Source organism: Poecilia reticulata, chromosome 11, assembly GCF_904066995.2.
Source record: "Poecilia reticulata chromosome 11, P_reticulata-male-v2, whole genome shotgun sequence".
In the NCBI taxonomy this organism is placed as follows: Eukaryota; Metazoa; Chordata; class Actinopteri; order Cyprinodontiformes; family Poeciliidae; genus Poecilia; species Poecilia reticulata.
Window position 1 is genome coordinate 12,715,004 of NC_088840.1, and position 12,676 is coordinate 12,727,679.

The window sequence follows — 12,676 nt, forward strand, 5'->3', positions numbered from 1 at the left end:
AGGGAGAAATTTCTGCAGAGTCGCTTGAGACGACTTGCTGTCTGTATCTTTCAAATGAGCCTTGACATGTCATTCCCCTTCACCTTGCTACCTCAGGGGCTGCGCCGGCTCTGTCAGTAAACAGCCTTGTAAGCTCTGAGTTCAACACGCCTAATCGGTTTTGTCAGTCTGCCAAAACAAGATAATTTATTAGAGAGAGATTTTTTTTTTCTCTGATCCCGTTTCCTTTTTTTGATTTCTTTATTGTTTTCATCTTATTTAATTTTCTTTAGCCATGAGTGAAACTCCGTTGGCTAAGCAGGTTGTCGGCATCTCTTTTGGCTCCACTCCATTAGTTTTCCGATCGTCTGCCGCCTTTGGTGGCACATCGAGCCCCAATCGCCACCATGTCCTCCACTTTAATCGTCCATCCATCACTTGAAAATCAAGGCCCAGGTCTCTGTGCCTGTGGGCTGATGGCATCACTCATTACACTGTGAAGTTTCAATCGCTGCCCGACCCTTTCCATCCAATTTCATGGCTCCTCGTGGTGGCCGGCGCCCCTGCTGCTCCACTCTGAAACTCTTTAAGTGAACCAACCTTTTGGCTCCGAGCCGCCACTCATCGCTGCGAGGCGAGAGCGCTGCGAATGCAGTTCGAATGAATGTCAAGGCTTGTTATTGTACCTTTTGGGTTAATACAGTTTGGGTACTCAAGAGCCCAGTCTCTATTTTTTTATTTATTTATTTTTTTTTCCCCATCTTACACTCATGTCAAATCCACTCCCACACAAATCCTGGGATTAAAGTGGTTCGCTGCTCTGCTAATGGAGAAAATCAACAGGTTTTGGGTCTGGGGATAAGAAACGAATCTCGACTTAATTTAGCTGGAACTAGTTTTTTTGGACTGAATTTGCCTCGAGGGGACGTTTTGAATTTGATGAGTAGGTTCGATTTTGGTTATGCTCTCATCTCAATTAAATGGATTCTCTGTGGAGGTTCTTGGCTCTTTTTTTTTTTTGGGAACAAATGTGCCTCCTTCTATAGTTATAGTGGGAAAAATATATATATATAATTCATAAACGGCATGCGATATTTCACACTATTAGAGAGTTTGAATTTAAATGTGGATCATCAAAATACTTGAATCCAACTGTTCACGCTTCAGGCTGAATTGAATGGTCAATTTTGGTCTTTATGAACTGGAGTTAAATACCCCAGTTCACAAACATGATTAATCACAACATGATTTATTTGTCGTATAATTTAAAATTCCTGCTGCAAATATGATTCTTTAATAAAGGAGGTCATTCTCCTCTGGTTTTTATTTAATTACCAGAATACTGACTAAAATAATAAGGCCAAAACTTTTTGTGGCTGTTGAAACCATGACTTTTATACACTTCAGTAATGTAAGCCCTCTCCGTGAACATAACTAAAGTTATATATTTCAAACTCTAAGCTTCTAAGATATTCAGACAGGTAAAAAGGATTGAAATGAAATGTAAAGATACAAATAAAAAAAAGTGTAATATTGCTGTGCTATTAACATATTGAATCATTTATACCCTTTGCAAATACTTACCAGTTGCCTCTCTAATTAATCTCCACAGCCAGTGAAAACTGTCATGACTTCCACCCCATGTTCTTCACCCACGAACGCTCCTTTGTGGAGTTCTTCTGCATCTGCATCCAGCTGCTCAACAAGACCTGGAAGGAGATGCGAGCCACAAGCGAAGACTTTAACAAGGTAGGCCGCATGGCTTCGCTGCCGGGGTCAGGCTTGTGTTTCATGCTGAGAGGTGTTTTGATCCATGTGCTCTACTTGTACACTATTTACTGGACAGCCAGAGGAGAGACATAAGTGGATGTCTCTTTTTTTTTTGTCCCCACCATAGAAAGTGCTTTGTTTGAATACATGTAATTTGTAAAATCCTTGTTTTTGTTTTTTTTTTGTTCGTGTATTTATATTTCCAGAATTTCTCAGTAGGCTTACAGTTGATATTAAATCCCCATTAATTTAAAACACAATGACTTTCATATGTTGTCCTACTTTGTTTTTGTTTTTTTTGTATTATTGGTATGTAGTGCATTTATATTGGACTGGAAATTTGAATTACACTTGACACTAGGATTTTTTTATTTCACATCAAGACTTCTGGTTGCAAACAAGTCGGACACATTTAGAAATCATTGCATTGATTCTTGGTTTACTGATATATTTACTGGAAATTTTTTCCTTTAGGTGTTGTGATAATTATTAATAGAGCTTTACTTTTTAATTATTTAATGTCTTGCTGAATAATGGCACAGTCCTGCTTTATTGGCTGCATGTGGTCAAATTCAGTACAGTCACAATCTTTGATAGTAGGTGTAACAAATGCACAAAAAATGTCCACATTTTAAAAAAAAAGTTCTACTTTTCCTCAGATAGAAGTTAGTTTTATTTGTAAACTTCCCTTTAATCTCCTAAATCAGTTCTTTTGTCTTTACTTGAAGCTCAGAGGAGTTTGGATTAAGATAAACGTCCTGTAAACTGGCTAATGTTGAGTCAGTTCACACGGGAACCGTGTCTATGCACACGGCCAGATGGCGATAGTAATGAGGTGTTCATGACCGATATTGTACGTCGGGTAGTCAATTGGGCATCGGTTGTAGGAAGCGGCAGATGCTCTCTGCATTTTTCCTGATTTGTCAGACGGATTGGGTTTGTCTTGGACGAGCTTCAAACCACAGTCGGTTCGTTTTGTTTCAGATTGATTTATGCTGCGTGTTAAATCTCATGAAAAGTTCCTTCGCTGCATTTTACAAGAAGGTTTGGATTGATTAATTCTGTTAACCTTGATGAGAGTGAGTGTGGTTATGAAAAGCTTGAATAGCCAACTATCATCCAGACAAAAAAAAAAAAAAAAAAGATTGTAATAAATCTTCAGTTTAATGTTTTTTGGGGGGTTTTCTCATCCTGAGCCAACAGTGGAGTGCTGTCCTTGATCAGAATGAAGTGAAGTCAGAAGCTGCGTCTATCTGCCTCGACTAGTTGGGGTTGAGAGGACTAGACGGAAACACAAAGAAACACACCAAGGCGAAATTTTTTAAATTAAAAGCGCAAAAAAATCATTGAGAGAAATTACAGAAACATCAGTTACGTTTAAAATTGTACCCACTGGATGAGGGGGAAAAAAAAAATAAAAATAATTCATCAAAATCACAGCATCCGAGGTGTTTCCGCAGCTGCCAGACTCCTCAGGATACCAGTTTATTTAAGAACAAAAGTCCACTGTGCAATTTCTGGTTCAGACCTACTAGCTGTGATTGAAGTGAGCCGCTGCTTAGAGCTGCTCTCAAAATGTCACCCTGCAGAAAATAGCTCTGCTTCAGGGTGGAGCTATTATTGCAGTCAGACTCCAAAATCTGGAAAAATGCACTTCCAAGAGTTTGTGGTTTTTATTGTAGTGTAGTGGGAAAGTGAACGTTGACAAAGGCATACAAGTCTCAAGTTGCAGCATCCTTATTATGGATTTAAGGAGTAGTGACGTCCTTCTTTAGAAATGTTTATTGATCTTATTAAAAGGATTGCTATCAAAATTATGGCTCGTCTTTCTAAAGTTTGGCCATGGTCTTTTAAGAGTGATTATAACAGTTTTGTTACTTTGTGCCGTAGTTTTTTTGTTTGTTTTTAAGAACACTTGTATTTTTAAAAATATGCACTCAGAGGGAAAGCTAACAGTTTTGATTAGGGGTCTTCACTGGTTATCTGGAAGTGGTCAGGACAAAGGATTCAGAGCTAAAAGCAAATCAAATCTGCACTCAAATGACAAATTGATGTTGAGCGGAAAGCAGGAATCAAAGATTTTCAATAAAACTGTGAGATGCAGCAGCATCCATCCACCAGATGGATGCTACAAAACACTCTCTGTACCCACATGAAGCTTTTAGTTGTTAGCTGCCTCGCCAGCATGGCTGCATTATTCGTTTTGTGAATTCACAATAGGAAAAAAAAAAAAAGCTGTTTATGGCTTTACTCCTGGCATTTATTCCTTGTGTTTGTTTGTGTTACAGTTTATTGAGCTATTGATACACAAGGAGAGAGTAGGCAGCTCCAGTTTGTATTAACTACCAGGTCTTTGCTCACATTTATGGATTTCCCGCCTGTGTAGAAAAAAAATATTTTTCCATCTGATTGGTGTGACTTCACATACTTGTGCACCCTATTTTTTTTTTTCTTTGTACCTGCTGTCAATACCTTAAAAGTTTGGATATTGGAAGTACCTTTTTGACGTGAGGACATTTTAGTGTGAGGGCATTAGCTAAACGATGCATGCAGAGCTTAATGCTAAGCGTCACAATTGTTCAGCCTCAGATTATACTGACTGTAAAATTCAGATTAATTACTGCTTGGTGAAGGAAGCGAATGTGCTTCTTGGTGGAGGATTTTGCCCAGCAATGATCCTTAATTTTACTTATGTCTAACTGATCAAACTTGTTTAATTGTAATATTTCTGATGTTCTCCCCCCACCCCCAGCTATGTAGAAAGTTGCAGTCAGCAAAAGAACTGTGGTTTTCTTGCTACGAGGACTGAATTTGTAGCTCGTGACAACCGTCAGCCTGAAACTGGAGTGCACATTTGAATGCATTCTGCAATTTAAAATGTCATGTCAGCACATTATCAGAGGGACTATGCTCTTTACGTATGCATCCTAATGTGGGTGGATAATAAGGGGGGATCAAGGATAATTCAGCGGGCATCCATTTTCTAATCTGTATGGCTTCCCTGCAGCTTCAACATTGGCCGCTGACAGCACTGATGTGTGGAATACTAAAGCACTTGAGTTTTTATCAGAGTCTTAATGCGCACGTCGCCGTGCACTGCAAGTGTGTGTCCGTTTCTTCAGCGTGATTGCCATTTCACTGCCTCGGACTCTGTGGCTGATTGATTTAGCGTCACTCTGCACGCATTACAATATGCAAATTTAGGGAACAGTCTAAAAAAAAAAAAAAAAACACTGGCCTGCTGATTTTTCTTTCGCCTTAATGTGGTGCTCGGTACAAGACGAGGCAGGTGTGTGTTTGTGTTTGTGGTGTGTTTAATGTTAATGGAGGCAAGTCTGACGCCCCCTGGGCACTGCTTTGTCCGTCAGCAGCCGTTTCCCCTGTTTCCATAGCAACCCCGTCCAATTACGTCGGTGGCGGCGGCACACTGCCCTGCCTCTGTTTTAGCTAAAATGGAGCCACTCGCTCTGTGTGCGTATTCGCTTTTGTTTCGGCGGGAGCGCGCCTATCGGCGACTCGTGAGGCTGCCTGTCGTCCGTCCATCCAAGCGTCCGCGCTCACAGCCCAACTCGTTCTCCTCCTCCTCCTCCTTCTTCTCCCCACAGGAGGGGAAGAGGGAGCCTTCATCTCTCTCTTCTTGAGACCTTGGAAAAAAATTTTTTTTTTTAAATCCCTCGGTGATGTAGCGGCTTGCAGCCACTCACATACCCCCTCCCCCTTCTCCTCTTCCTCCCTTCTCATCCCTCTCTCCCTCCACGACTAATCACACACACTCTTGCACACACACAAACACCTATATTTATCATGTGATCCGCTTGCTGCATCACCATTGGTGTCTCTGATTATGGCGTGGGTCCAATCAGTGCATAAGCTCAGAGATCAACATAAGTGAAGCAGAGCAGCTTGGCTGATGCTCTTAGAGCCACAGAGGGAGAAAGGAAGGCAAATAGAAAAGGTATAGGATATTATAATAGTGGCTAGATGATGGGGAGGGAAGCTTAATGTATGAGGGGCGGGCTTAATTGAACAGAAAATGCTCAGATAGAGAGGCAACTGCAGGAGCGAGAGCTAAAACGGGAAAGAAAAGACACAAAAAGAAAAAAGGAAACGGCATTGACAGATGAGTTTTCTCTTATTGTGGCTAAAGCTATAGCTAACTGTCCACAGTCAGCCAGACTGCTCTTCTGAGGAACCATCTGCTCCCTCCATCTATCCACCCATCCCTGCCTCCCTGCCGCGAGCCGAAAAGTCGTTCTCCACCGGCGGCTCGGGGGATTCATCAGTCACTGTGGAGAGTATCGCACGTCGCTCTGAGCCATGGAGGTGACATGTAAGTACAGAGATTGGAAATGTGGCGAGAGAAAGCACCAGAGGAGACGAGGAGGAGGATGAGGAGAAGGTGGTCCTAACGGGAGAAAGAGGACTGTTTGTGTTGTTGCCTGGATGCGGAGGAGGAGAGGGGGAAGTGAAGGAGGAGGAAGGAGGGAAGAAAAGCCAGGGGAGAGATGGAGAAGATGAGGGAGGAGGGACAGATGGGGCAGTGTGGGCTCGGCCAGGCGTAAGCAGGATAGAGCGGGACCCAGATTACAGCCGTTGTATCAACGTGCGCACACTTATGTGTTGGATTATAATTTCACTCTGCCTCTAGTTGCACACATCCACTGTGCACCCCATCGGGGTATTTATCTGCGCTATTGTGACGGTGGGGGGGGGGTCGGGCTTTGTTGTTGTTGGTGGGATTACTCCAAATCACCGACACCCACTGTTTGTCAGCAGAGGAATCCAACACCTCTACTTCTGCTCCTCTGGACTCCACACCGCCTCTGGTAGCTTTGGATGAGCTTCAGCCAGTGTTTGAGCCAGAGGGGTTTGACACAGGATTAGAGTAAGGTCTGCTCCAGATTGTAGAGCAGAAGCCTTTGAAAGGCTGCCAGCACTGTGTTTTATTTGTTTTAGGGCAAAACAGAGAAATATTGCTCTCGCTTTCTCTCTGATGGGTTTCTGCAGTCGGTGTGCATGCTGCCTCTGATGTCGCCGAGGTCAACTTCCCTCATGCAAATGAAATATCTGTATGTAAAGAATATTGGTCGGATGACGGAGTGATCAAGCAGAGAAAAGATCTGTCTGTGTGTTGACATTATGGTGAATCGGTCATCTGTCCTCTGAGTATCATGTTTCCTTGAAACTATCCAAAGGTTTGTTATCGTTAGCATTTTCTACACACAATAATCAGAGATATTGGCCACCAATCAGGTCTGTTGCTCATTTCTGATTCTCTATTTTCTACCTAAAAATAATCATTTGGAAAAAAAATAATGTAAAGAGCCGTGGTTTAGTGTTCAGAATATTTCTTACAAGCCTTGTTGCTTTTACTGTTAATTATTTATAAGTACTAGGAACAGAGGCGATGTTACAGTGTGTGACAGACAGTTACAAAAAAACTAGTACTAATTTAAAATATTAAAAAAGAGGAACTAAACCCTTTTAGAATCTACTAAAATCAACTCTGGACCAGTTAATTTTTTTTTACCAGTTATGAAATCATGTCCCTCGGAAGATGGCTTTTTTTCCAATCTCAGAAAAGTCAACAGAGTTTATGAAATTTATTATTGATAAAATAATAAATTAAATAAGTACAAAATGTGAAAGGAGTAAAATGACCAGCAGCAACTGAGGACTCGTTCTCTGTAGTTTCAGCCTAAGTAACTTGTTTTTAGAGTTTGTGACCGGCCAGTCTCCTGTCAGGGCTGGTCAAGTTGAAAACTGACCGATTTCATTTGATTCTTCAGCGAATATCTGTGACATTTAATGATCTTATTTTCACCTGATTTATCCGGGATAATTAATGACTTCCTAGCAATCTCTCTGTCTCTCTCGTGGGTCTTTTATGACCTTGATTAAACTCATTCGGAAAGTTTGAATGTAGTTATATAGGAAGTGTTTGGGTGCAGTTTATACAAAATTCATGCATTAGTCTACATAGTAGCCAGATACAGGCTCATCTAGCTCACCGTGTCGCCGATTCCTATAAACCTACAAGACGTTTTCATTTATAGAAATGTTAAACTAAACCTTGGAAGTTTACGCTTTTGTTTTGATGCAACTCTTTTTGATGATTCAGCTCATGAGACATTCCGAGTAGTTTTAGTTAAAATGTATGGCAGAAGCTACTGACGTAAACAGAACAGGAGGACTGGGCTCTGCTAAGGTAGCAGATGAAACATGTTTCTAGCTTCCAGCTTCATTTTTTTTTTTATTCCATAACAGCAAAAGTAATGCATTCAGGGATTTTTTTAAAGTTTTGTTTCTATTTTTTGTCTTCTTTTGTAGCAAGAGTAGCAACAAATGTGTTGCTAAGCCTTAAGAGCGCCTTCCACCATGAATCCAAATAAGTGCAAATTACACCCCTGCCTCACTGTCGTCTTTAAACCGTCGTGGACATGAAAAATGCAAAAAGCCTACATCACAGCCAGCCAGCTTGTTGTGATAATGGTTTGGCCTGCATTAGAGGAAACACAAGCTAAATGGAGGCTCTCTGCCCTGCATAAATGACTTTATTTATTTATTTTTTTTGTCATAAGCTCTGGTAAAAGCAGAATATAAAATATATTATACTTCTGGCATTAGAAAATACATTCTACATCAACTTTACATAACGAAATTATGTATTTGCATTTTCTGCCATTAAAATAATAAATTAAATAAAAATAACAAGCTGGGTGTAATGCTGCAGAAGAACCCTGTGGTTGCTCGCGCTGTTTATGAGCGTCAATTAAAGTTGGCCTCAGACTGGCGATCTTGAACTTGGTCCAAGTAGCACTTCAGCTGAACGAACCTAAAAGCCAGAGATAAATAATTAACTTAACTAGCATTTGGTCTTTATGTGTCCGTGCTGGCGGGAAATAAGAGAGTGAATAAATGTAGAGTACTGCCTCCTTTCTGCCAGAACGTTACATTTTATGACGCCATGAAGAAGAGTAACGAGTTTACATTATTCTTTTTTTTTGGAAATCACAAGGTGCTTGGAAGCTGTAAGAGATTAAAGTTGCAGTTACTAGGTGGTGTAAGATCTCAAGATGTCAAAAAAAAACAACATAATTTTTCTACAACAAGTGGAAAGCGATGTGTTTATTATGAGCCTCAGACTTAAAGATGTGCCTCCACGTTTCCTCTTTCTAGTGAAATAAGACAGGAAGTGGTTTTGGAGTTTGGCACTTAACACAAAAAGCCTGATGCAAAAAAAAATTAAAAATTCTAAGAGAATCATGCACATCGACGAAGTAAATGATTTATTAAAAGAATTTGTCAAACAGTATCAAAGTTTTGAAATGCTATATTATTATATGGACAAATGTTCGTGATAAATAACAATAAATATTCAAATGTATTTCTGTGGTATTGTTTCTTAAGCCTAAATTAAGTTATAAATAATTACCCTTTTTATTTTGGTTTTTAAAAGTACAATTTAAATCAGCAATTCCACTAAAAACAATTAATAGATCGACCCATAAATACAGCCGTATACCTACATGTATTACATATGGTACTCTCTTTTTTTCTTCTTGGTATTTATTGACATCTGCGTTGGTATTTACTGTATAGCTATTAAACAGTTTTTTTAATAAAAATTAGTCGATATTGAGAGAGCATTTGACAGAAAATGATTGATTTCTAAGCACTGTGACAGTACAGTGACTGGCTATTGGTCCCTGATGATACTAAAACTAGCATCTGTAGTGCTTCCCATTGGCAGCAAACTAAAGAACTTTTTCATGAAACTGGACCACCTCTAATGGTCTCTACAAACTATACTGAACCGTGATTATTGAAAATGTTCTATTTGTAAAAACTCAATAACCAAGAATATCAGTGCGTTTTCATCTACTTATGACTACCTTGAAGTTACAATATATGGACCAGTGATAATTGGACTGGGATGTTGGATGATTTGTGAAACCTTCATTTCATTTGTGATGAGAAAAATATTTACATTTAAAAATATTTAAATTGCAGTATTTAAAAAAAATACTGCAAGAACTTCATCTCATTCCTGTATCATGTAGCGTCTCGTTGCATGAGCTGCGTGTCCTTTAGCGAGGAATAAACTATTTCAGTTTTGTTTGGTTTTTTTAAAAACCCTTGATTTAGGTCCAGACTTTGTCCTGACTCTGGTCCAACCTAAAGAGTTGGCATATACTGTACGCGTATTTACATGAAAAGAGGGGTCTTGTAGGATTGGATTAGATATGATATTAATGAAATTATTGCTTCTCTTAAAATATTCATGACCGTTTATCTGAGTTCCAAGGAACAACTTGGGACAACGGGGACAGTGAGGGACAGTGGGGGACAGCGCTGTCCTGCTTTGAAAGAAACTGTACCTGGATCATGCTTTGGAAAACCTGCCCCTCTCCCCGCTCCACTTTCTCTCCTGCGATGAGACCTGCTGTTGTCTCATTTCATTACGGGTTTTATGCACCTCTCTTCACCAGCTGTCTGTTTCCTATGCTCTTCCCTTCCTGCAGCTTCTTCTACTTCTTTTGTCTCATATTCTCTCTCTCTCTGCCTTATACTCCTCCTCTTTCTTGTCCCCCTCCTTTTACTCCCCGTCCCACCAGTGTCCTGCACCACCTCCACCACCACCTCTATTGTTGAATTTCAGACAGGCTATTTATATCTTTCTGCTTGGCTGCCTCGCCTCCCACTCTCTTAACAAGGTTTGCTTTATTGTTTTTGCACATGTGTAAGCACAATCCGAAGATGCGTGCATGCATGTGTGCTACAACAAGCCTTTGAGTATGTCGGTGTGCTTCTGCTTTCCCCACTGTTTGCATGCGAGTGTGTATCAAGAGCAAAGCGTGACTGTTCTTCGTTTTTGCTCTGCTGGGACTTGTGTCAGTTTTTTCTTCTTCTTTTCGGTGCATTACTTTTTCATGATTGTGTGTTTGTGCGCCTAAGGGGGCGATCTTTCATCTCTGAGAGCATTGGCCCACTCACATGGAGAACGGCAAAGCTAAGCTCACTAAGCGGACCAGAGAGATCATCCGTCATTAGCATCAAACCATCGGAGCTGTAGGAACGGCGATGCCAGCCCAGCATTTTGTTTTATGGTGAATCAAGATAATTAGGCTCATGAGAAATCAGCAGGGAAATGGACACACAGACTTCAGTTTTTATGCATTGTGATTCAGGCATTTTTCTAGCTTTCGACTTACTTGTGTGTCTGTGGTTGCAGTATTTAGTCTAGATTGATTCCAAAAGCAATGCTCATAAGGTTACCTGAGGTCTTGTTTATCATCAGATATTAATGTGGCACTGCTTAAATCTATGATCAATTTGAATCGTGTCAGTAATTATGAGACCACCAGGGGAAACCACCAGATTAGTCCTTTTTATTCCTGTTTATTACCGTTCCTCAGGCAGAAAACAAAATAAAAGCTTGGCTTTGGTAGAGCCAGTCTCAGATAAGCGGTACAACACAAAATAAGTCATCTTCAAACTTTTTTCACATTTTGACACTTTATAACCACAAGCTTTAATTTCATTTATGTGATAAATCATTACAAAGAAGCAAATAATAATCAAAACAGAATCCAAGGCAAAGCATAAATAGTCATGCTTTCAGACACTCTCCAACCAATCTGACTGTCGTTGAGCTATTTTGCAAAGAAACCTGGACAAAAGTCATAAAAGTTAAAACCATACTGCATGCATTACACAATTTAATCTAAAATCCCAATAAAACGCACATTTTGTGGCTGTAATGGGACATGGTGTAAGAATGACGCAAGTTCAAATAATTGGTTTGCTCGTGAATAAAAGCAGCGAATAAAACAAGTTCACAGAATAAAAGTTATTTGACCAAAACAGACAAAACTTCTAAGTAAGTGTTTCCTTGATGTAAATATTTTCTACTGAGAATCAGTTTTTGTAAGATAAGCTGGTGTAGCTTAATATTTCTTCTGACTCTCTGGAACCACATTTCCATTTATGATTCAGAAATTGTGTCTTCAATCAATCAATCAAATTTTATTTGTATAGCACATTTCAGCAGCAAGGCATTTCAAAGTGCTTTACATAATTAAAATAAAAACAGCATGTGACATTAAATAAACGGTGAGAAAGAGATTAAAAAAAAAAAACATTAAAACCCGCACCCCTTTAGGACTTCAGTTAAACGCCGTTTAACTGGGATTCTAACCCTCAGGGACTTTAGTCAAAAACAAGGACTCCAACCTCTAGGTTTTTAGTTGAAACTCCGTCAACTGGGACTCTAAACCCCGTAGAACTTTAGTTAAACGTCGTTTAACTGGGACGTTTTCCGGGGGGCTTTACATCATTAAAACGTCAAAAAGAAATAAAAAGAAATTAAAAACATTAAAGACATAAAAACATGGAAGACATCAAAACCCACACTCTAACCCTAATTTAGCCATAAGCAACTCTAAACAGGTGAGTTTTAAGTTGAGATTTAAAAGCACCCAGTGTTTCAGCTGTTTTACAGTTTTCTGGAAGTTTGTTCCAAATCTGTGGTGCATAGAAACTGAATGCTGCTTCTCCTCGTCTGGTTCTGGTTCTGGGGATGCAGAGCAGACCAGAACCAGAAGATCTGAGGGGTCTAGATGGTTGGTACAGTAATAACAGATCTTTAAGGTATTGTGGTGCTAAACCGTTCAGTGATTTATAAACTAACAACAGTATTTTAAAGTCTATTCTCCGAGCTACAGGGAGCCAGTGTATCTTGAACATCAAGGTTTTGGGGGGAGGTTTTTCTTGGTAATTTGCACATTTTCTTCTGAAAGCCTAATAACTGGCCTAAATGAATGAGTTTTGCATCATTCATGGGGAAGTTGCTTTAGTTTCTCCGAACAGCATTAGAGCGTGTGCCCTGCTGACGATGAGTCCTTGAATAGATGCTTAATCAAAA

General features: G+C 39.9%; 1 protein-coding gene across 7 annotated transcripts in view; it reads left to right on the plus strand.

The window, feature by feature from the left end:
• elmo1 (engulfment and cell motility 1 (ced-12 homolog, C. elegans)) overlaps positions 1 to 12,676 on the plus strand; it is a 98,398-nt gene that overhangs the window by 68,607 nt on the left and 17,115 nt on the right. For 6 of the 7 annotated variants that reach the window (XM_008421812.3, XM_008421815.3, XM_008421816.3 and 3 more), the window contains one exon: positions 1,592 to 1,728. In XM_008421812.3, coding sequence (XP_008420034.1) covers positions 1,592 to 1,728 — 137 coding nt within the window. Of the gene's footprint in view, positions 1 to 1,591; positions 1,729 to 5,644; positions 6,080 to 12,676 lie in introns of those variants that run through there. The other variant, XM_008421818.3, reaches the window with a different exon arrangement.